This window comes from Melanerpes formicivorus, unplaced genomic scaffold (genome assembly GCF_026170545.1).
Source record: "Melanerpes formicivorus ecotype bairdi unplaced genomic scaffold, bMelFor1.0.p_v2 SCAF_18, whole genome shotgun sequence".
NCBI lineage: Eukaryota > Metazoa > Chordata > Aves > Piciformes > Picidae > Melanerpes > Melanerpes formicivorus.
Window position 1 is genome coordinate 5,024,211 of NW_027142370.1, and position 24,344 is coordinate 5,048,554.

General features: G+C 48.6%; 1 protein-coding gene across 1 annotated transcript in view; it reads right to left on the bottom strand.

Moving 5' to 3' along the window:
* Nucleotides 1-24,344, bottom strand: part of ATRN (attractin) — a 166,607-nt gene that overhangs the window by 79,525 nt on the left and 62,738 nt on the right. The window contains exons 6-19 of the mRNA XM_068149435.1: nucleotides 23,086-23,254; nucleotides 21,722-21,812; nucleotides 20,907-21,150; nucleotides 19,228-19,411; nucleotides 17,786-17,940; nucleotides 13,444-13,528; nucleotides 11,482-11,702; nucleotides 10,266-10,387; nucleotides 9,149-9,287; nucleotides 7,573-7,754; nucleotides 4,961-5,177; nucleotides 2,387-2,572; nucleotides 985-1,218; nucleotides 177-314 (exon numbers count right to left, since the gene is read on the bottom strand). Of these exons, the coding sequence (XP_068005536.1) occupies nucleotides 177-314; nucleotides 985-1,218; nucleotides 2,387-2,572; nucleotides 4,961-5,177; nucleotides 7,573-7,754; nucleotides 9,149-9,287; nucleotides 10,266-10,387; nucleotides 11,482-11,702; nucleotides 13,444-13,528; nucleotides 17,786-17,940; nucleotides 19,228-19,411; nucleotides 20,907-21,150; nucleotides 21,722-21,812; nucleotides 23,086-23,254 (2,367 nt within the window). The remainder of the gene's footprint in view (nucleotides 1-176; nucleotides 315-984; nucleotides 1,219-2,386; nucleotides 2,573-4,960; nucleotides 5,178-7,572; nucleotides 7,755-9,148; nucleotides 9,288-10,265; nucleotides 10,388-11,481; nucleotides 11,703-13,443; nucleotides 13,529-17,785; nucleotides 17,941-19,227; nucleotides 19,412-20,906; nucleotides 21,151-21,721; nucleotides 21,813-23,085; nucleotides 23,255-24,344) is intronic.

Here is a 24,344-nt window from a genome sequence, read left to right on the forward strand (position 1 = left end):
CAAAGACATTAAAATAGCAGATTCTGTATCTTTGAAGACAGAAGAGCTGGGCCTTGCTTGTAAGGAAGAAAAAAATGCATTCTGAGGATATGATTTCAGCTAAGAGAGCAGAGGAAGGAGCTGAGGGCAAGAAGCAGGGAAGCGTTTGGTGCAGGAAGGCCGAAGGCATCACTTACGCTGACACGTTCCTCCGTTGGTGGGGTCCCCATAGTAGCCTGAGATGCAGGTTTCACAGTGCTTGCCAGTTGTCAGGTTCTCACACTTCTCACAGATGCTCTCATTTACACACTTACTGTGCCCATTACACTGGCAGGCTGAAGGGAACAGAAGAAGATGAGGATCTGGGCTCAAACATTGCACATAGAGTAGAGCCTCAGAAGCCTGTGTCTGCAGAGGATGAATGACCCCAGCTCATGCAGCTTCCCAAGCAGCCCTGGCAGTTGTGCCAGTGCTCCATGAGCTCCAAGAGGGGTGTGGAATCACAAGAGGCCAATTTAATTGAATGGCTTAGGTTGGAAGGGACCTCAGAGATCATCTACTCCAGCCTCCCTGCCATGGGCAGGGACGCCTCTAAACTAGACTCAAATCCTCAAGGCCTCATCCAGCCTGGCCTTGAACACCCCCAGAGAGGAGTCACCCACAACCTCCCTGGGTAGCCTATTCCAGAGTCTCACCACCCTCCTACTGAAGAGCTTCTTCCCAAGATCCACTCTAAACCTACTCTCCCTGAGCTTAAAAGCATTTCTCCTTGTCCTGTAACTAGACAGCACCATGACAAGTCCCTCTGCAGCCTTCCTGTAGGATGCCTTCAGGAATTGGGTTGGAAAAGACTTTATAGGTTCTTGTTTATCTTCCAAGCTCTTTTCCTCCTGCCATTAACCGAAGGCAACACAAACATCACCACAGCCTTTAGAACTCCCTCCTCTTGCATTTAACTGTTGCCACCAGCTGAAATGTTTGAACAATTCAGCATTGCTCCTTTACCTGGACACTGAATAAAGGACCAGTTGTAGCTGTTCTCCACAGGACACATGCTGACATTAAGGACGGGCTCTAAGCTGTGCTTCCCGCTTGCCGACGGCACTGGCATCTTGACAGGGCCTCTGAAGGAGCCTTCGATGCACTTCCCCTTGCCAGTGTTGCTGGGGTCGGTGCACCAGCCACAGCCAGGCTGCTCCAGGCAGTGAGCACATGTACAGTAGCCTGAGCAGTTTTCAGCTATAAAACAACCACATCAAATAATAATAATGGAGTAAATCAATGTCCCAAAACCCAGGAGACAACGCAGCCAAAGCCTTTGTACGTCTTTCACGACCTTCAGGATTTATCTCACCAGTTCTGTAAACACACCTCAGTAAATACTGACTCTCATATGCACAGGGACAGCCACACACAGATTTGTTCAGACATATGTATGTGGGCAGGCTGCAGCAACTGGCTGAGGCCAGCAGCATGCAGCTCAACAAGGTCAAGTGGCAGGTCCTGCACCTGGGTCACAACAACCCCATGAACAGTCCAGGCTTGAGGAAGGGTGGCTGGAAATTGCCAGGTAGAAAAGGACCTGAGAGTGCTGGTTGACAACTGGCTGAACATGAGCTAGCAGCATGCCCAGCTGGCCAAGAAAGCCACCAGCATCCTGGCCTGGATCAGCAATAGTGTGTCCAGCAGGAGCAGTAAAGTGACAGTGTCCCGGTACTTGGCAGTAGTGAGGCTGCATCTCAAATCCTGGGTTCAGTTTTGGGCCCCTCACTCTAAGACAGGCATTAAGGGGCTGGAGTGTATCTAGAGAAGGACAAGGAAGCTGGGGAAAGGTCTAGAGCACAAGTCTGGTGAGGAGTGGATGAGGGAACTGGGGTTGGTCAGTCTGGAGAAGAGGAGGCACAGGAGAGACCCTCTGGCTCTCTCCAAATCCCTGAGAGCTTGGAGCGAGGTGGGGGCTGGTCTCTTTTCCCAAGTGAAAAGTGATAGGACAAAAGGAAACAGCCTCAGGTTGCACCAGGGTGGGGTTCAGGTTGGACATAAGGAAAGATTTTTTCCACTGAAAGGGTCATTGGGCAGCGGACCAGGCTGCCCAGGGAAGTGGTGGAGTCACCAGCCTTGAAGTATTTAAAAGCTGCTTGGATGAGGAGCTTAGGGACATGGTCTAAACAGTCATGTACAGGAGATGTTAGGTTATGGTTGGAACTGATGCTCTTAAGGGTTTCTTCCAACTGGATGACCCTGCAATACTCCTGGTTAACTCTTTCACGACTGAGGACCGAGCTGCAGACACCAAGCTCCTGGGGTCAGGCACCTTCACCCAGGGGGTTTTGAGCACAGCTGAGGCACAGAGCGTCCCCCAGGAAGCCAGTGATAGGAGACCGCAGCCCACCCACCCCTTACTCACGTGGACAGCTGCTCATGGTGTACCACTCCATGCACTGCCCGTAGGGGAAGGAGGCCACGTAGGCGTTGGAGTCGACGCACTGCTTCATGTTGCTGCACCACATGCACTCCGAGCTGCCGCTGGTGCACTCCCCGCACAGGCTGCGCAGCGCGCAGGGCGTCCGGCACTGCTTGGCGCTGTGGTTTGCTGCGGGCAGGAGGGACAGGGCTCAGCTTCCTCCCACAAACAAACAGCTGGCCACCCCCCAGGGAGAAAGGCAAAGGAGAGCAAACTCCTGCCTCAACACCACAGACACTGTGGTTTGGTGTCGCTGGATGAAGGGGGTGGCATGGGGCAGGGCAGGCTGGGTGCCTCCTGTTCCTCCCACATAAGTTACACCTCTGGTGTCCTGAGTGTCCAACCCAGTAAGGTGGACACAGGAAGAGCCTATTTCACACCCATAAATCCATCTGTGAAGTCATTCTCTTCCTCTCTGCTCCCATGGGATATGCTCCCTATCAGGTAATGGTGGGGGAGTATCTCAAGGTCCTAATGCCAGGAGAAGGGGGAAGGCAATCTCAGACCTAGCCAGCCTCAGATTAGCCTCACAGGGTGGGGGAAAAGAGCAAGCCCTGGGGGAGCATTGTGGGTATAGCCTCAAGTGGGGAGAAGGGAAGTGTTGGGGGCCTTTAGGTGTGCTGTAAGGGCTTTGTGTGCTTTGGGATGTCTTTGCCACTATGCTTTGCAATTTCTGTAAGACACCAATTGCTTTTCCATTTAAACTTTCCACCACTTTACAATCCATTTGTCTGGCCCCAAAGCAGGACAGGAGGTACTTTATGGTGAAGGTGAGAAAGGCAGAAAGGACCTGAAATCATTGCACTGGTTGAGAAGTGGGCACGTGTGAACCTCAAGAGGTTCAACAAGGCCTTGCACTGCAGGGTCCTGCATACAGGTCAGGGCAACTCACAGTATCAACACAGGCTAGGGGATGAAGGGCTGGAGAGGGACGTGGAGGTGCTGGTGGCTGAAAACCTGGGCATGAGCCAGCTGGCATTCAGAAGTCATCAGCTGGAGTGGAGAGCTAACAGACCAGGCCCCTGGAGGAGATCTGTGCTTCCAACACAGCCAGAAGACTTTTCCCCAAAGCCAATAGCTTCACTTTCAGAGTTCTCCTATCTCCAAAGTGTCCTGCCAAATTACTTCCCAACTTTGATAAAAGCCTCCTCTGGCCCTAGAGCAGGGGAGGGGAGGGGAGGAAGGGGAATTCAATTGGAAAGTGACTTGTATTTTTTTAATTTATTTTAATGGGATATTGCTCCTTCCCATAATTAACCTAAATGTCACACTCAGGTATGCAATTTAGAGAGAAATAATTAAACTATAATGCAGTTCCAACATTCTACAGCTAACAGCCTAAGTGTACAGCTCTTTATAAAGTCTCCCACTGCTGCATAAAGCACAAGATAGTGTTTCACAACTACCTGTCTTTGGCAAAGTCAGGCTGCAGGTAAATTTAACTGCAGTGAATGGGATCCTCTTTACTCTCCAGGATATACAAGTACTCATGAGTTAGTTTGGGGCCAGATTCTTCAGTGGAGCCCTGGGGCTGTTGAGCCTGGACAAGAGCAGCCCCAGAGAGGATCTGATTGATGCTCAATAAGAGCTGAAGTGCACGGTCTAAAGGATAGGGCCTGACTCTCTTCAGTGGTGCCCAGCGACAGGACAAGGGGCAACAAATTGGAACCCAGGAGGTTCCATCTGAACACAAGGGAAAACTACTCTGTGAGGGTGCCCTGAAGCAGGCTGCCCAGAGAGGCTGTGGAGTCTGGAGGTCCCTGGAGGTGTTCAAGAAAAGATTGGATGTGGCACTTGGTGCCATGGTCTAGTCATGAGGTCTGTGGTGACAGGTTGCACTCAGTGATCCTCCAGGTCATAGTATCAGTCAGGGTTGGAAGGGACCACAAGGATCATTGAGTTCCAACCCCCCTGCCATGGGCAGGGACACCCCACACTAGATCAGGTCTCTTCCAACCTTAGTTATACTGTGATACTGTGTCTTCTCCCCTGGAGAGATTCCAACCCCACCTGGCCCTTGTGATCCTGGGCAGGCTGCTATGGGTGCCCCTGCTGCAGCAGGGGGGGGGTTGGACTAGATACAGAAGTGTCTTGTGCAAGGCTGCCCAGTGAGGCAATGGATTTGCCAGTCCTGGAGATGTAGATACTGCATGGGAAAATGAATCCTAGTTTCTCACAACAGAAAGGTAGATTCATATCCTTTAGTCAATCCAGGGGAGGTTTAGGTTGGGCATTAGGAAAAACTGTGCTGAAAGGGTTTTCAAAGACTGGGGCAGGCTACCCAGGGAAGTGACTGAATCACCATTCCTGGATGTATTTGAAATCCATCTAGGTATGGTGGGGTAGCGGCTCTAGTAGAATTAGATATTGGTTGGACTTGATGATCTTAGAGGTCTTTTCCAACCATGCTGATTGTGATTCATTACTAGGATCCCCAGAGGTCCCTTCCACCCCCCACCAAGCAGGGATTCTGCATCCCACGCTGCCAGGAGGCACACAGCAGGCGGGTTTTGTCACCTGGCCTCTCGCAGACGCTGCCATTGACCTCGTTGATGCAGGTGGCTGCCTTCAGCCCCTGCTGGAAAGGCGCCGCCAGGTAGCCACAGAAGCCGGCATCGCTGGGCTCCTCGGGCAGCCACTGCACGTGGGTGTTGGTGAAGGGAGACATGTCTTCCCAGCACCAATAGGACACGTTGATTTTCCTCAGTCCCACCCATGGAGTCAGAGTTTTGGGCTGGAAAGGAAGGAAGAGGATAAGATTCAATAAGCAGGCTTATTGCTGCAGGTATGAAAAGCAAACACACATCGCTGGAGGAAGCTCGGAGCCGCTCGGCCAGGTGAGATGCTGCAAAGCTGCAATAAGGGAAATGTTTGTTTCCATCAGAATTAAATGTCACAGGGAGAGAGAAATCCTTCAGGAAACATGAATGATTTTATTTCCCCTCCCTCCCAACTGCCTGTCTTGTTACCTAAACCAGGAGGAGAACAAGTCACACATTCACAATGGCTGACTTGTGACATTGCCTGCAAGAGTCTCTTTGCATGTTTGTGCCTCCTGTAAGGGGGTAGATACAGGAAAAAAAGTACATTTCTGCAGCTAGAGTTTGATATGAAGAAGGAAACTAGGGAAGTCCCTAGACAATGCAACTGATACAATCCACTTACTCTACTGTCTGGCTAGAAAACCTCTGCTGTTTAAGAGTATGTGTGTGTGGAGAGATGGAGAAACGGAGCAGGTCAAATCTAAATTGGCATTGCTGGCAATAAACTTCTCCACAGGAAGAACCCATAACCTGGTTATCTCTGCTGGCAATTGAATTTTTGGCATGCTTCTGCTTGGGGAGAGGCATTTTAGCTGTGGTGGCACATGAGGTTATTTTTTGTTAAAATGCTTTCTCTGTCAAAGTGCTTTGATGGCACAGCTGTCCTACGGGAGCTTCAGACCACAGCGCTTCCCTTCCAACTGCAGCTAACCACCTACTTCAAGCTGATTTTATGCACTCCTAAACCTTCAAGCTGCAGCACTGGACATGAAGAATTTTCCCTGGCCCAGGCTGCCCAGGACAGCAGAGAAGTCTCCATGCCTGGAGTGTGGTGCTGAGGGACATGGCTTGGTGGTGACCTGGCAGTCCTAGGTTAAGGGTTGGACTCCACGATCTTAAATATCAGCTCTGACCAAAAGGATTCTAAGATTCTGGAACTAACAGCAACTGGGTAAGACAGCACTGCATGCCAACACCAAAATGCTCTCTCATCATTACAAATCCCTCATGCACAGCTTTAATAAGGAGTCAAGTGCACAGCCAGCCCAGCAGCATGCCACCAGAGGGCAGAAGTTCAAGTCCCAGACACCAGTTGGCTTTTTAGCCATGGCTTTTCCTCACACTGCAATCACTCAGTGCTAACAGCCATTAAAAAGGGCAAATTCAGATTCCTAAGGCTCACTCTTTAAAGGACAGTGTAGGCAAAAAACCCCACTGTAAATTAACAAAATTCTAAGCCCCAGTGTAAAGGTTCAAGCACCATTAGGGACTGGTTGCCATGCCTCTTAAGGCTTTACACTACACTTACCCACTGGGGTGTGCAGGCACACCTGGAGCTGTAAGTGTAGGTACCTTTCACAACAGCCCAGGCTTGGCTTCCCCTCTTTACAAAAGATTCAGCAATCAATACTGCTTGAATTGCACCTTGCCTTCTATGGATAAATTGAATCTCCTCTAAACCCCCTTAATTCTGTAACTGCCACTTTCAAATTAGGAATCAAAGCAGGGAATGTTCTTGTTCCAACAGGGGAATATTTTTCTTTAGTACTGAGGTACGCTTCCCTCTGAGCAGCAGTAATCCTACTGCCTCCAGTCTCATTCTTCCTAGATAAAACACTTCCTGATTGCCAGCCCTGCCCACAGTAGCCTCTGGGACCCAAGAGGAGTTGCTCTGATACTCCATCAAGCCACAGCAGCTCTGAAGCCTAACCCAGGATTTCAGCAAAGCTGCACAGCACGGTTTTTTTGTTAGGGCTTTAGCACCACCTACACAACCTGCCCTGAATGCCTCCCTGCTTCTGCCAGGGCCTGGAAAGAAATATCTGTTTATTTTATTGATGCACAAAGAGGGACAGATTCCAATTCCCCTCTCACTGGCTCTGACAGAAAAGCACCTGCCACTAAATCAAACATAAATAACTCCAAATAAGCCGAGCAGCTCCGCGGAGAAAGAAGGCGACATTTTAAACAGCCTCTTTTCTGAGGGAAATAAATAACTTTAAATGCTTTACATTAAACACCTCTGCTGCCCCAAAGGGACCTTTATTTATAAAACACTGTGTAGAAGTCAGGAGAGGCCTCCTGCTGCAGTCATGTATCCCACAAGAGAAAGGCAGGGGTGATTTCATTATGGAAAGCGATACCTCGCAGGCATCGTCTGTGTTTGTATTTATCTTTCCCATTTACATTCTCTCCAATTTCAGTTCAAAAGCACCCAAAGGGGATGTGGAATTTCAAAAGAAGAAAAATCAAGTCCTTCTCAGTTAAGAGGCATGTCTGTTCTGTACAGAGCACACAATACCACAGCAAGGAGTTCTCTGCAGTCGGGGCTTAATTACTCAAGGGACATAAAAGAGAAGCACTCACCGAGGACTGCATCTTCTGCAGCTCCTTGAGAACAAATTCCACCTTCTTCTGGGTGGTGAGAGAAGCCAGCAGAGCCCCGTGGGACCTGCAGGACAGTTTGGCATGGTCATTGTTCTCCTTGGCATTTGTGATTTTCAAGCAGGAGTTGCCAACCAAATGCCAGTTGGTTCCACAGATATTTTCTGGAGGGGGGAAGATGAAGTAAGGTAACCTCAGAGGTGCAAGTGGCCTTCACAGCCTTCAATGTGGTGAAAGAGCCCTCCCACCAAAGCAAAACCCACAGCCCCATCCCACAGCAGCACAACTCAGTGTCCTCAGGAGGGTCTGTGCAGGACAGCCCAGGGAGAAGGAAAGCTGCCTGGGGGAGCTGAAGTGAGGCCTCAGCATTCACTCACCTGCAGGAGGTACTCAAAGCACTTCCTGCAGCAAACAGTAAAATCAGTGTAGAAGGAGAGCAAAGAGAAGCAAATGAGAACTTGGCTGACTGCTTATAGCCACTCATTCAACCACCCCTGTTAGGGTACCTTTTGAGAAGAGGGGGGTTGTGCTAATCCTCTTCAAAGCAGCAAACTTCCAGGATTAATAATGCCCTGCTCCACCTTGAGCACAGCCATGCCCACTGCTGAAGGGCTCCTTATGCTTTGTGCCTAACTACTTCCTTTACAACAACACCTGCTGGGCACCTTCAGGGTGAATTTCTGCTCCAGCATCTCAGTTTAGATTTATCTAACAGATTGAAATCTCTTTAAGTGTCAGTGTCTCAGATGGGCTTTTTACACACAGGACCAAGTCACCTCCTTTTCTATGACAAATTAAACAGATCAAGCTCTATCTCATTAAAATAAGTCCTTCTTGCTTTCCTGGCTCTTCTTCAAAGTCTCTTCATTATTTCACTCCTCCAGACTAGCAAACACATCAGAATTACTAGAGGAAGGTCTTCCATGCCCATTCACAGGCTCTGCCTATGTTGGTTCATTCCCTTTCTCTCTATTTTATTAACTGTAAATATTATTCACCAAAGGTCTCAAATTTCTCTCCCAGTCTCTGGGAAACAAACCAAAACAAAAGCAATGTTACTAGAGAGGGACTAATAATCAACTCCTGTGAGCTCCCCCTGGAAACAGCCTCACAAGAGAATTTCCCCTCTACACTTTAGGTGCTATTTGCCTAATTTGTCCAGAATGTGCCATTACACTTTGGCACAATTTTAGCTCCTGAAATTAAATAGCATGCATTATTAAATCTAATGTCTTGCAGAAGCCTATTATATCAACAGCACTGCTTCTATCAAATGAAAAGAGAGAGATGAACTACAGTCTAATAATTACACAAAGGATCAGACTCCTCTTCAGTCAGTTGGGACTGACAAATTACTCCCATCAGACTTCCTGAGTACACTAGTAAAGAAAGTCTCCTATCAAAGCTGGTTGTGATTGAACAACATTTACTCCAGCTCAGCACTGAAAGATTACAGATGTGGAGGTTAAAAAAACCAAAACCAAACCAAAGAAGCTCCACAGCTTCTGGGCTGGGTGAGTTTGGGGTCTTCCCTTACACAAGCACCAACACTGCCTACCTGGTAGAGCGATGCACTCTTGATTCCTGGGTTCCCACTGACAGTTTTGATCCATGGCACAGCTTTTACAGCTTGTCTTTTTGTTACAGTAATAGGCAGGGTTATCCTTTGGACAGTTGTCATACAGAGTAATAGGAACCTAAAATGAAGGGCACAGATGAGGCTTTTTCTCCATCCAACCAATGTCAGTTTATAAAAGCCACAGCTACCACACCACGCTTCCCAGTTCAGACCTACAAGCTAACTCCAAAAGCTGTGTCAATGGGCACAGCCTGTCCTGTGCTCAAGATATTCCCCCAAGCCACCAGCTGACACATTTTCCTTAGAGTTTTTACAAAAAGCTTAGGATTTTACTTAGGGAAGGCTCTCGTTGGGCAAACCCAGTTCTGGAGCCCCTATTCCAAGAGGGATCTGGAGGTGCTGGAAGGTGTCCAGAGAAAGGCCAGGAGGATGAGCAGAGGGCTGGAGCACCTCTCCTATGAGGACAGACTGAAGGAGTTGGGGCTGTTCAGGCTGGAGAAGAGAAGGCTCCGAGGTGACCTAATTGTGGCCTTCCAGTATCTGAAGGGGACCTACAGGAAGGCTGGGGAGGGACTGCTCAGGATCTCAGGTAGTGATAGGACCAGGGGGAATGGAATGAAGCTGGAGGTGGGGAGATTGAGGCTGGAGGTGAGGAGGAGGTTCTTCCCCATGAGGGTGGTGAAGCCCTGGAATGGGTTGTCCAGGGAGGTGGTTGAAGCCCCGTCCCTGCAGATGTTTAACCCCAGGCTGGATGAGGCTCTGGCCAGGCTGATCTAGTGTGGGGTGTCCCTGCCCATGGCAGGAGGATTGGAACTAGATGATCCTTGTGGTCCCTTCCAACCCTGACTGATACTATGATACCCAAATGTCTGTGGGCTTTACAGCCTAATCCCACCAGGGTGAAACTTCCACCTCCTCTCCTGCCCACAGCCATCCTCCTAACTTGAGGGGAAGCCCTCGGACCAACTTGGAAACAATTCCAGCATGCCAAGAGTTTAAGGCTAACTGCACTGTAAAAGAACATCAGGGGTCATAAGCCTGGCAGCTGAAGGTATTTGGACATTTGACATTTCAAAGGCTATCAGAGAACACGTACCTGTTCCTCTGTGCAGTTGCTATGCACGGAGACACACTGGTCAGTGCACCACTGGCAGTTGTTGGTATTTGCAGTACAGCTATAGCAGTCTGTAATCTGATCACATTTTTCATTGTCTACAGCTATTAAAGAAAAAAACCTGCATGACCAAAAACAGGCATTTCCTGACAGAGCTCTAAGAACTTGATTACATACAGCAAAAGACAGAACCAAGCAGCAGCAGCACCTGGAGACTCGCCGCCACGGACTGCTTAGTGAATCAGCTCCTTCCGTGGGATGGAGCTGGGAGAAAATTGCATTCATTTGCAGCAGCAACCAATTTTTAGTGCCCAAGGAGCTGAAAACACCCCAGAAGAACAGGCACCAAGACATGGCAGCACATGGAGTTAGAGCAGGCATGTTCAGTCAGTGCAGAGGACACTCCACAAGGGCAAGGACCATGTCCCAGTGCAGCCTGGTTCCGCTGCAAGCCTGGCCTTCAATTACGTGGAGCATTCTCATGCAAAGCTTCAGCTTTCCACTTCATCTTTCCAATTGCTTATTGCCTGTGTTTTGAGAAAATTTATTGTACATTGAGAGCCCATCAAAGCAATGTCCCTTTACATCAATTTCTTTTAAATAATTAAAGGCTGCCATCTATTACAGAATCAAGGTTCGTGTAATTCAATCCCGATGCATCAGGATAAAGAGCTGAGAAGCTGTGTGCAAAGAAAGGAGAACACAGAACCAGACCTTCACACAAATGCTCTTTTTGTAGGTCCCTCTCCATACTGCACTGCAGAAGGAGAATTAAAGCAACTTTTCTTAAAGCACTCTTCCTGCTGTCTCTCTTGACAAGCCCAGGGTAATATTGCAAGACCCCAGTGCCCTGTGGTGCTCATCAGCAAATTGCTGGCTCTCACAAGGTCAGTTCTTGGACCATGGACCAGGCCTGATTCCTCACTGGTGACATCTCTTTGGGATGGGAAAGTAAGTACAAGGAGTACAAAAAAAAAAGTTCCACAAGCAAGCAACCTCAGGGAGATGGAAGGGGAAACATCTCCATGCTGCTGCAGGCACTTGGTCAGAGGAAGGTCTCCCAAGCACACATGGAAACAGAACTATAGCCCCCATTGAATACTGATTTGATAGTGGCATCCAGCTTACAAGAAACAGAACAAGATGCTAGGCACCTTGTTGTAAGGTAGAAGGGCAATGGAATGAAGGTGACACATACCTGGCCTGGGAGGACAGTCCTCCAAGATCTTTTGCTGCTGCTCTACTGTTGCATTCTCCCAGGGGACACAGCCAGGAGGGGAGGTAGACCACACACACCTGACACCAGGGCCTGCTCGCAGGCAGGCTGTCTCGTTGGCAAAAGCTTCACATCTCTCAGGGGTGTACTTCAGGATGTCACTCAGAAGCAGGCTGTTGAAGCCTCCAAAGATATACATGGTGCTAGACAAAGTGGAAGGAAAGACATCCATGTTTGTGTCTGTGTTTAGAAACCATGGAGTGCTGCAAGTCACAGTGATTCCAGGTGTGAGTAAAGTGGTTCAGCACACAGAAACCCAAATCAATAGCTCCTGGTTAAGGAAGGCACTAAAGGGAAGGGCAGCCACATTCCACTGTTTCACAGCAGCCAGAGAGTCAATACATGGCTGATGAAACAGTCTCTAACCTATCCAAGGTCATGGGCCACCTTCCCCTTCAGCCAAAGCTCTGGGTGACACCTGGTCAAGGTGACTGCATGTGAAGTGCTGCAGCAGTGTGGGATCCTCCTGCCAAGAACATGGGCAAGAGAGAGGGGCAAAACAACAGGGCCAGAGCATCACACCATCAAAGCAGCTCTCAGGAGCTGTAACAAAACAATTCAGTGTTGTCACATCTTGCTACATGGCTGTGACAAACCCACAGTTATCTTCACAGCTGTTAGCAGCTGAGCAGAGTCACTGTGCCAGCTAAACAAACAATATCTGGGGGGAAGGGAAGGTGTTTCTGTTTTGAACCTGCTTTACTATCCACAGTTGCTTCAGGCAGACATGAAATAAGTGGTTTATACAAAAAAGCCACCCAGCCCCCCTTGTGCATCTGTGTTTGCAAGTGCACATTCAAAAAGATAGTGAAGAAGACCCAATGCAACTGAAAATCAAAGTTTTGATTGAATAGTAACTGTCTTTAATGTGATTTTCACCCTGGCTTAGGATGAAAAAGACTACTGCACAGGAGTAGTTGTCCTTTCTGGGAGCAAGTGCTTGGTTGGTATTCAGACCACACTGAAACAAGCACCACAGCAGCACAGATTGGTAGAGGTTGGAAGAGACCTCCAGAGACCAAAATCCCTGCCAGAGCAGGATCACCCAGGGCAGTGACCCATAGCAATGCATCCAGACAGGTTCCACTGCCTTCAGCAGCTTTGGGACTCTGTGCTGGACTCTTTCAAGCAGTTCCCTAAGGTCCTTCTTGAACCAAGGGGCCCAGAACTGGACACGGTATTCCAGATGTGGCCTCAGCAGGGCAGGGGTAGTAAGTGATTTTTTACAGACAAAAAGAGTATCTCAAAGCACTTTCCTCTTCAAGGCAGTAAGAGCTATCTGCCTGCCTTAACCTGAGCTTTAAATCACATTACTGATTTACAGCAAGTATCCTCAAAGGATAAAGGAATTGGAAGGAAAAGCTCCTAAGAAATATCACTTCCAAACTCAGTTCTGCAGACTCAAAAGCAATAACAGATGTTCACCTGAAAGCACAGACATTATTACAGTGCTATAATGCTTAGGAGTAGGAATCTCATCTAGGAGTTCACCTAAGCACTGCATGAAGAAGCAGCACACAGCTGTGTAAAGTGAAATACAGATGAGCTTAGAAACCACGAGGGACAACATGATTTGGAGACAGAAGAACAGGTAGGCTGTAAGGTCACTACAAAAGTGAAGGTCTGAGAAGTCTGAAAGGTTTGCAACACATTCCCAAGCCTCTGGTCCCAGTGTTACTGATCTACAAGCAGCAGCACACGGGTGCACTGATACAGCTATGAAGCTCACCGAGGTACAAACCTGTCACACTGCAGGAACTCCTGGTCTAGTGAAGGGCTCCCAGCCCACAGCAAGAGGTTGGAACTAGGTAAGGCCCCCTCCAACCCAACCCATTCTGTGACTCCATGAGCAACACCAACAGTCCCCAGTGCTTGTAGCCTTACCTGTTGTAGAGTACAGCAGAGTGCCCAAACCTGTTGACATCGTGATGGAGACCTGGGCGCGGAAGGACGGACCACCGATCGCAGGCTAGGATTAAGGAAAGCTCAGGTCAGAAAAGCTTCTCAGCATTAACAACTCAACTTAGGTAGCATGTTTCTATCTGGAAGACCCCCAAGTACTTCAATAACTCTAAGGAGCCCACTGCACCCACCACCAAAACCTCCTGAGTGAAGAGGGGAGCTCATGGAAGTGCTGCATTATCTCCTTTGTCACTAGTGAAGGCTCATGCTTCACCCTAAGTGCCATGGGCTGAGAACAAGGAAAAGGATGGATGTGATGCTGCCCAGGGAGGTCATGGATACCCCATCCCTGGAGATGTACAAAACCAGGCTGGAGAGGGCCTTGAGCAGGCTGGCCTAGTGGGAGGTGTCCCTGCTCATGACAGAGGACTAGAACTGGATGATCTTGAAGGTCCCTTCCAACCCAAACCATTCTGTGAATGAAGAGCCCATGCAAACCAGCAAAGTTGCAGGGCATTGTGTTGAAGAAGTTCAGAGGGTTTTTTTGCAGTCACTTGTAATTAAGTGGCAGTGGCTTGACTGCTTTTTCTCCTTTACTAGTGGCATGTTCCACTGCACAACAGGTTCAGGTTCTGTTTAGATGTGAATGAGATGCAGTTTTGCTCCACACCAGCATCACTGAGAACACAGGCTTAGCTTCTTTTTATCCCCCCCTCCCCAACCTTCCCATTTCATTTATGCTCCTAGAGGGTGGATATCCATGTTTGCAAAAACCACACTGTTTTTCACTCCTCACAGCTGAAGGATTTGTGGTTGTTTTTCCTCTTTTAATATCATGTGGGATTATTCCATCTCTTTTCTATTAGCATAACATTGAGAAGTTCTGCTTCATCTTTTATTTGGTTTCTCAGGTAATTTCTTCCTTTAGGCAGCATAGGGGGGAAAAAAAGAGGAAAACAACAAAACCCAACCAAACAACGACCTAAGAAACATCTAACCCACTGAGCAATCAAAGGAACAAAGGCAGGGAAAGGCAGCCCAATCCATATCACTTAAAGCTGGTAAAGTGAAGGGGATCACCTTGGGGGCTGGCATCCCTCAGGCAGCTGTATGCAATTTATGCAATTAAGACAGCAAAGTCAATCTGCTGTAAAGATCTACAGAGCCCTCAAATACGAGAGGATTCCTTAATGCAGGAGAAAACTGCTGTGCCACCAACTGAACCTCTGCAAGAGGAGAGCTCACAAACCCAAACTACTATGTAGATAAACTGAGAAGGCAAAAAAACCCCAAACAACCCCAAATCTTACTGATTTTATTTAACTGGAGAATCATTGATTAAAGCAACTGATCCCCAACCCATACTCCAGCAGAATCATTGATTAAAGCAACTGATCCCCAACCCATACTCCAGCAGAATTTACTGCTCTCTACAACTACCTGAAGGGGGGTTGTAGACAGGCAGAGGTTGGTCTCTTCTCCCAGGCAACCAGCACCAGAACAAGAGGACACAGTCTCAGGCTGTGCCAGGGGAGGTTTAGGCTGGAGGTCAGGAGGAAGTTTTACACAGAGAGAGTGATTGCCCATTGGAATGGGCTGCCTGGGGAGGTGGTGGAGTCACCATCACTGGAGGTGTTCAGGAGGAGACTTGACAGGGTGCTTGGTGCCATGGGTTAGTTGTTTGGGTGGTGTTGGATGATGGGTTGGACACAATGATCTCGAAGGTCTCTTCCAACCTGGTTTATTCTATTCTATTGCTTAAAGCAAGTGATCCCAACCCATACTCCAGAAGCAACTGGTGTTCAGGAGTGCTGCTGAACAAAAGCCATAGGACCCAGTTGGTTGGATCTCAGATTTTGATGGATTGTGGTTTTGAGTTTAAGTGTCATTTGCTGACTTGTCAAGGAATTTAAGGCAGTCCAGCATCCCCACCCCCTCCCCAAGACAAGCATGCATGGCTCCCATTCCTAACAGGAGACTCCAGCAAAAGTGAGGAGCAAGTGGCAATTTTTTCCTCTATCAAGTTGTGAGGTATGCAAGTCCAAGAAACATGTTTTTCTAGTTTAATAGAAGGCTTGGAATGTTTTGTTCTAAGCTTCTTTCCCATCTTCAGCTGAAGATCAAGTACTGGAAGCTACAAAGAATCCTTCCTGGCCTAGGAGTTCAGCCAAGCCTAAAGCTTACAATGCAAAGGACTTGTTAAAAGATACTGCTCAAATTCAACACAAAGGCTATGAAAACACTGAGGCTGATTCTGTGTTTGGCATCAATGCAGTTTGGGGTTTGCTTCTAACTAGTTCAGTGGGTCAGGGAAGATAGAATAGAATTAACCAGGTTGGAAAAGACCTTTGAGACCATTGTGTCCAACCTATCACCCAACACCATCTGATCAACTAAACCATGGCACCAAGCACCCCATCCAGTCTCTTCCTGAACACCTCCAGTGATGGTGACTCCACCACCTCCCTGGGCAGCACATTCCAGTGGCCAATCTCTCTTTCTATGAAGAACTTCTTCCTAACATCCATCCTAAGCCTCCCCTGGCACAGCTTGAGACTGTGTCCTCTTGTTCTGTTGGTGGATAGCAAAGTGTAGCAAGAATTATCTGTCACTACTGCTATGAAAGCAAACCACCTGGCCAGGAGTGTCAGCACACATGGTTTTAGTCAGTTCAAGTGAATTCCACAGGGGCACAACTTGAAATCACAGGGAGCAAAGGGAATGGTCTCTCTAACAGACAGCAAAACAGCACAAGGGGCTAAACCCTGCTGCTGGCAGCAACCCATTCACCTGCACACTGCTGTCACCAAGCAGGAGGGCCACCCCAGTGGGCAGAGAATGCAGGCTCACAGGATGGTGTCAGGGAATCAGATGGGTAGAGCCCACATTTAAGGAATTCTGAGAGCAGAAGGTAGAATGTGGTAGGAGCCCAGACCTGTCTGTCTCCAGCATGGATTATCTGGACGTGCTTCCACCTTCTTTAATGTAATTCCATGGTTTTTCCTGTCCCTCCACAGTGTCTCTGCTTTCCCATTCACAAGTAAATGCTGCCCTCTCCTGGCTGCTCCAACACCTCCAAACCCTTCTCCCAGTAACATTCAGTCATTTGGCTTCCTTGTTCAGTAGTGCTTGGGGAGATCTTTATGTTTCCATCTATGCTTTTTAAGCAAACTAATCCTACAAGAGCACAGCCAAAGAAGTCAGCCAGCCTGCAGCTCAGAACAAGAGTGTGCAACCCACAAGGTGAGTGGCAGCAGGGTCCAGTGCTGGGAACTGTCCTAACAACCTGCATTTCTGATAGGTCACAGACAGATAAAGCACACTCACAATCAGGGAATCACAGACTGCTTCGGGTTGGAAAAGATGTTTAAAGGTCATTTAGTCCAACCCCCTGCATTCAGCAGGGACAGCTGCACCTAGGGGAGATTGGACGTGGCACTTGGTGCCATGGTCTAGTCATGGGGTCTGTGTTGATAGGTTGGACTTGATGATCCTCGAGGTCCTTTCCAACCTAAGTGATACTGTGATACTGTAGAGCAGGTTGCTCAGAGGCCCAAACAGCCTGATCTGGAATGGCTCCAGGGATGTGGCATCTCCCACCTCAGAAACTTGGGACAGTGTCTCACCACCCTGAGTGTGAAAAACCTCTTCTTTCTTTGAAGCATAAATCTTAGTTTCAAACCATGTCCCCTTGTCCTGTCACAACAGGTCCTGCTAAAGTGTCTGTTCCCAGCTTTCTGATCAGCCCCTTTAAGCACTGTAAGGCCACCAGGTCTCCCTGGAGCCTTCTCTTCCCCAGGCTGAACAACCCCAACTCTCTCAGCCTAGTCTTGCAGCAGACATCTTTCAGTCTTCACAGCATTGCTGTGGCCTCCTCCAGCAGGTCTCTGTCTGCACTGAGGACTCCAGAACTGGCCCCAGCACTGCAGGTGGGGTCTAAGCGTGGCAGAGGGGTAGAATCCCCACCCTGCCCCTCGGGATCAGCCCAGGATAGGTTGGCCATCCTAGAGTACAGGACAGCCTTATGCCCAAGATGGTAACAGCATGCTTTCTGTTTAAGAAATAACTTTTAATGCCCAAGCTCACATATCAACTGTTGACCAAACAACTGCTGTTGTATTTGCCTAGGAATCACTGCAGCAGCTCATTTGCTTGGTCATGTGCAGCAAGCTAAACGAGCCCCTCCTGACTGCACATTCTTCTGCAGCAGGCTCTGCAGCGCTCGGTGTAATACCGCTCAGCACAGGGATTAGTCATTCCAAAGACAGCTCCTCTGGAACATCCAAGAGTTCCTGTTGTGATGTTTATTTCTGCAAGAACTTACCAATATCATAGGCCATAAAGTCAGAAGAGAAGCACTTGGCACCATAGCTCATGGAGGTGTCATTGTGCGTGTTGCCTCCGAACACCAGCATGGTCCCGCTGGTGATCACCGCCGCGTGCAGGTAGCGGAAGAACCGGCTGTCCTTCAGAATCGTCCTTCAGAAACAGAAACAAAGCCATCACTGATTCATACCTGGCACAGACAGAACAAGCCAGAAATCCAAGATGAAGCAGGTTTCAGGCAGTACCAGGGCTGATCTGCTGGAGAGCTGCTCTGGGAAAGAGGACCTGGGAGTCCGGGTGTACAGAAGGATGCCCACGAGCTAGCAAGCTACCCCTGGGGCCAAGGGCATCCTGGAGTGGATTAGAAGTGGTGTGGTTAGTAGGGTGAGAGAGGTTCTCCTCCATTTCTACCTCTACTCTGCCCTGCTTGAATATCATGTCCAGTGCTGGGCCCTCAGTTCAAGAAGGACCTCAGGGAACCATTTAAAAGAGGCCAGCACAGAGCCACGAAGATGCACACTCTGGTGTGCCTCGCTGCAAGGTGCTTGCTTCCCTGCCCTGACAACACCCATGACAGTGACACAACCCAAGAGCAGTTGGTGCTGCAGCAGCCTGGGAGAGAATTGTCATCTTTGTGACATTTTCTGTCTATTCAGCCACATTTGCCCATTCATGGCTGAAGTGCAGGATGAAATGAAGCGAGGAAGGACGCATGGTTATTACTGTGTGCACAAGAGAGCAGGCAGGAAGGGGGTTGGGAAGTTGTCACTGGTTGCTGTACCCATCAGCACAGCCTCACAAACAGAAACACAAGCTAATTCCAACTCAAAAAGAGAGATAGGGTGGCTCAAATTTACATGTACTCATTCCAAAGGTGGTCTCCTTTTTGTCAGAAGCCTTTAAAAAGAACTTCAAGGGAAAGAGGAAAGTGAGGGAAATGCCTTTTTGTCTCCACAGCTCAGAGTTGTGAAGTTTTGCTCCAGCTCTTTAATAAAACACAGCTTTGGGGAGAAACAAATCACAGCAGATTTCAGCTTCAGAAATGAGTGTTTCAAGCAGTTACAGAGCCAGAAGAAAATGGGGTTATAATAGAAGTTCTTCTGTGTTCTTAACTGCAGAATGAATGATGGCTCACTTGCCTGCAGTAACTGCACTCCCATGCACAGCCTGGACTGCTGGCAAGAAAATCCCATCAAATATTTTCCTTTTCAGCTTTAATACAACAATAGATTCAAATGGCTTTCTTGGCTCGCTCACAGCTTTGACTGCATGGGATTATATGACTCTCTATTCATAAAGGGACATAAAAATAACAGATACAGGAGCACACTACATATCCTGAACACAGGGAGCTGCATCCTGCTGCACCCCTTATCCAAGGCCCCAGCTTCTTGTCCACTGCAAACAAGAGGGTGGTGGAGAGGAAGGAGAAGGACTTACCACATACGGGTATCGACTTCATACTTGTACAAGTCATCTGCTAGCCTGTATTTGTTGGCACTGAAGGCTTTGTAACCACCATGGATGTAAATTGATCTTGTGCTTGGATCATAAACACTACTGTGGCCATAACCTCCTTGCACCAAAGCTCCGCTGGTCTGTAGAATGCTCCAGGTGTTGGTGGCTGAGGAATGAAAGCAACAGAAGGCTGTGAACTCATCTCCACTAACAACTTACCAACAGATCTGCTGGGGAAACAAATTGGGCTTTCCCTTGACTCAGATCTAGATGGTGTCTCTATCACTTCACAGCCAAAAGTGTCCTCCTTCAAGGAGTCTCTTGTCAAGAAGCATTGCAGAGTATATTTAATTGGAGCAGAGCTATCCCTCCCACAGCCCTTTGTTATGGTTTATGCAGAGGATAAATGAGACACAAACAGCACAGAAATAATTTATTGCCTTTCAGTGACATGCAAACACCAGCACCATGGCTTCATCTGGAACGGGACCCAAGAGCACTTTTATTTGACACATATATAAAAGCCAGAGAGCACTGAAGCCAAGCTGAGTGTGACTGAGGAACACCGCTGTTAAAAGTGAATTATGTGATTAATGGTCCTGGATCTCCCTCACTAAAACAACATTGGCTTGGAGCACTCCAGACATAGAATGGCAACTGAAACAGAAGTGCCAAGCCACACCAGTTCTCTGTAGCAAGTGTAGAACAAAGCCCTGAACAGGCTTCCTAACTCCAGGGCAGATCAAGCACAGGACAGGCAAAGCAATTCAAGGGTCTGCAAGGCCCCACATGGGAAACAGGAGTATGGAACCAAGTCTCTGCCCCACACAGCCTGGTTGTCCTAGCCTGCTCCTGTAGGAGTAAAGCTCACTCCTGTGGACACCAGTGAAACAGAGGAGGCTGCAGGAGATCCTCTAGATCAGGATGACACAAGGATAACAGGTCAACAGTGTAGTTCAGGCAACTATTTCTGACCACAGCCACCACAGTGAACTTCCTCTGCTTAACTGTGTTCTCTGCATGGTCTGCACAGAGTCACAAAATCAACCAAGTTGGAAAACCTTGGAGATCAAGTCCAACCAATCATCCCAGAGCAAGAGATATGCCTCCAGAGAGCCATTCCAGTGCAGCTCAGTTAGGTGGCAGTGCAGGTCAGTGGACATCTCTGAATCCTAGCATCAGAGTATGGATTACCCCTGGAGAGACAGAGATCAGATCTTATCAGAAATATGGGAGCCTAGAAATTCACTTCCAGTTCTCCTAAGCAGTGGCTCATCAGCACTACTGGAGAGCAGGGGAGTTAAGTGGCTACTTGGGCTGAACTCTTTCAGCCAGCCTACTATCTGTGGGATACAACAACAGTTTCAAAAGTGTTCTTTGTCAAAGAGAGAGAGGAGAATTAAGCTAAACTGTCCTGCAGTTATGCTGCTCTGTCTCTCAATTACAGCTTCTTTGTCTCTGGGACCTAACCAGCTGTATAAAGCTGGAGGCAGGTGCCTGTCAGCGTTACACAAAGACTGGAAGCCACACTGAACTCGTCCCAGACACAAATGGGAGCAGAAGGTGCTGCCTGGTCTGGTTTTGCTGTGTGAACAGTGATCCCTCACTTCACTTCCAAAGCAGCTGTTAGAACTGGAGAGGTAAGAAGGGGCTCCACTCACCCAAGTTGTACTCCTGGACGTTGCTGATGTAGCCATAGAGAGGGCAGTGGCCAAAGATGACGAGCATGACGGTGCTGTTGTCCCTCAGGGTGACGATGTGTGCCGAGTGCCCCACCACGGCGTACTGCTCCTTGGCTGCCGGCGTGGCCTGGGCCCAGCTCTGGCTGGGGATGTGGAACACCCACAGCTGGCTGCTCACATTCCCCGTCCGGTCGATCTTGCCCCCGTACATGTAGATGTCATCCTGAAAGGGGTCAGAGCTGAAGTGAGGCCCACCAGCTTGGCCAAGGAGTAGAACAGCTCCCTGTGAGGGCAGGCTGAGGCTCTTCAACTTGGAGCACAGAATCAACCAGGTTGGAAGAGACCTCAAAGATCATCAAGCCCAACTGATCACCCAACCCTAACTAATCAACCAGGCCATGGCACTAAGTGTCTCATCCAGGCTTTTCATAAAAACCTCCAGAGACATTGACCTCACCACCTCCCCGGGCAGCCCATTCCAATGGGCAATCTCTCTGAAGAACTGCTTTTTAAGGCCAAGCCTGAATTTCCCCCTGCAAAGCTTGAGACTGTGTCCTCTTGCTCTGGTGCTGCTTGCCTGGGAGAAGAGACCAACCCCCACCTGGCTACAACCTCCCTTCAGGGAGTTGGAGAGAGCAAGGTCTCCCCCGAGCCTCCTCTCTCCCCCAGGGTAAGCCATCCCAGCTCCCTCAGCCTATCCTCACAGGGCTGTGCTCCAGACCCCTCCCCAGGCTTGTTGCCCTCATTCCTGGTGAGAAAGACCTGAAGGGCAGGGCCAGGAGCACTGCACTTACCTTGTGCAAGGCCAGTGAGTGGCCATATCTCATCTCAACCGAGTTCACAGTGTTGTTCAGGGGAAGCCACTCCTCAGAAATGAGATCATACCTGTGCAATAAAGATGGAATTAATTATCAGAAGCAGATAATGAGGTTAAGAAGTTAATTGTTGGCCCTTTGCAGGATTTGTGGGAAACCATCTGATTTTGCAGCAGCCAAGCCTGCTCTGGTACTTAACATCCCTGCATTGATTTGCCTTACCTTGAGTATTCCTCCCTGTGCAAATCCAGAGTATTGCCTGCTCAGCTGTGACAGCTTGCACCACGTGATCCACCCAAAAAGAGCAGAGAAACTTCACACTAAGCTCATAGAAGTTCCACCTCCCTGATAAAACCCAACCTGCCAGCCTTTAGAAGGCATTTTTTAATTATGCCTTTGCCACTCAAGCCTATTTTACTTGTGAACTTGAAACAAGATAAAGCCTCTGCCCTGAAAATGGCCTGTGGCTTTACAGATAGAAGGATGAACTATCCTCACCAGGCTTACAGCTTTGGGAGATAAAATAATCTCTGAGAAAGTGCTCAATGAAGTCACAGGGTATCTGTTGAAACATCAGGCATGACTTTGAAAGGGTGAAGGGTGGATGTAATCAGCAACTGCTCTACAACTAAGCCTGCATGCTCAGCTCCTCCTGACTTCCCCCTACAAGCACCTACAGATGTGAAGGCAGAACTCACAGCTCTCACTCTGGTCCAAACTGAGGTGTGCAGGTATCCCTGAGGAAAAAAATCCAGCTCTTACCTAAACGTGCCCCACTGCTTGAGCTCAAAAGGAAGCCTGGAACATTGCTTTGGTTTCTTTTTAGGGGGAGTTTCCATAGGGGAAAATTATTGTTTGATACTTTAGTTACTGTTACATCCCCTCAAGTAATTGCATAAGTGTTCATCATCCTAAACGCCACTTCCTGTTGCTATCCTACCCACTAGGCACTAATATCCAGAGTGATCAGGATGCATTAAGGAGCCAAGCACTCTGAAGTCACACAGACAGAAGGAAGGGCTGATAACACTGAACTAAACTCCTCCCTTGGAATACAAGACCTGAACTCATCTAGAGAGCACAGTGAACAGTTCAGTGCTGTCAGAAGCAGAGGAATCAAAGATTCACTCTCAGGAACCAGACACTTTTCCCCTTCCAAACTCAGCAGCCCTCAGCAGCTTTTTCCCACATCTCACACACGAGTTTCAGTTTTTATCAGTGCTGGTTTCCCCTGGAGATGGAGCACAGGCCAAGAGCACAGCCTGTCAGGCAGCCCCTTCCTAAAACCAGCTCTGCAATCCAAGTTCCTCTGCTTAGATTGTATCATCCCGGCTCATACTCACGCTAAAACCTTCTGAGAGTCAGAATGATTGAAGACATAGCCTCCAACAATCCACATCTTGTTGTCATGGATTACAGTTTTGTGAGATGCCCTGGGAAGTTTGGGAAGAGAGTAGTCCTCCCGGGTCCAGAACGACTGGTTCGCAGGAACAGGAATTGAGCAGCCAGGGCCTGGGGAAAGCAAGGTTTAAAAACCATCAGCTGATTCTCCCCCAAGCCTTGTGCTTCAGCTAGAGATCAACATCCTGCACCTCAGGTGACAGAGAGTCCCCTGGCCCAGGTAGGAGATGAAAGCTGTGACCCTCGTTGTCCTTGCCCACACCAGCGCTCTGTGCCAGGCCTCCTGTGCACCCTCCCCGCCACACCTCCCAATCAAACTTGCTTTCAGAGCAAAAGTGCAGTTGCAGAACAGATGACTCTGATGCAGCAAAGCTAACACTGCACTGTTCTCCCTGGCTGTGATGACAGAGAGGCACAGCAGAGACCCCTTCCTCCTACCCACGATGAAAATATCTTCCAGCACCCATCTAGATGCCACAGGATCCCCAACACAACCTGAAAAAGCTTCAGGAGACCTCCTCTGCAGCATGCTAGAAAATTCCAAGTGCCTACAGCTCTTCTCATCCCTCTCCTTCTCAGCAAGGCATATCTTTGTGATTTGCTCACTTCTTATTTTTCCTTCTATTTCTGCTGCTCTTAGAGCAACTTCTTCACTGCCAGGTTTCTCTCCACAGTTCCCCATGGCACTGGAACAAGGTGCCCAGGGAGGTGGTTGAGTCACCCTCCCTGGATGCGTTTAAAAGCCATGCAGATGGGGTGCTTGGGGATATGGCTTAGTGGTGGACTTGGCAGAGTAGGGTTAATAGTTGGACTTGATAATTTTGAAGGTCTCTTCCAACCTACCATGTCATAGAATCATTTAGAAGAGGCGCAGCAAACAGCAAGGTCTCAGCAAGTAAAACACACCCATATGGATGCTCTCACTTCATCTCAGTGGCAGCCATCCACACACACAGGCTTACTACAGACAGAGAGCACAGAACCTGCTGGAGAGGCTCCAGCTTTGAGAAGAGAATAGGTTTATGACTGCCTAAAGCTGTCCTGATAAAAGTGAATCACCACATAACAGAGTTATGGTCTCAACTGCCAGAGACAGCATCTGCCTCTCCCTGCCAAGCTTCCACCAGGAGTAATCTGCAGTTCAGGAAAGCAGACTGGAATCTGGTTTACCAACTCTTGAAAAACTCCTGGTTTCTGAGGA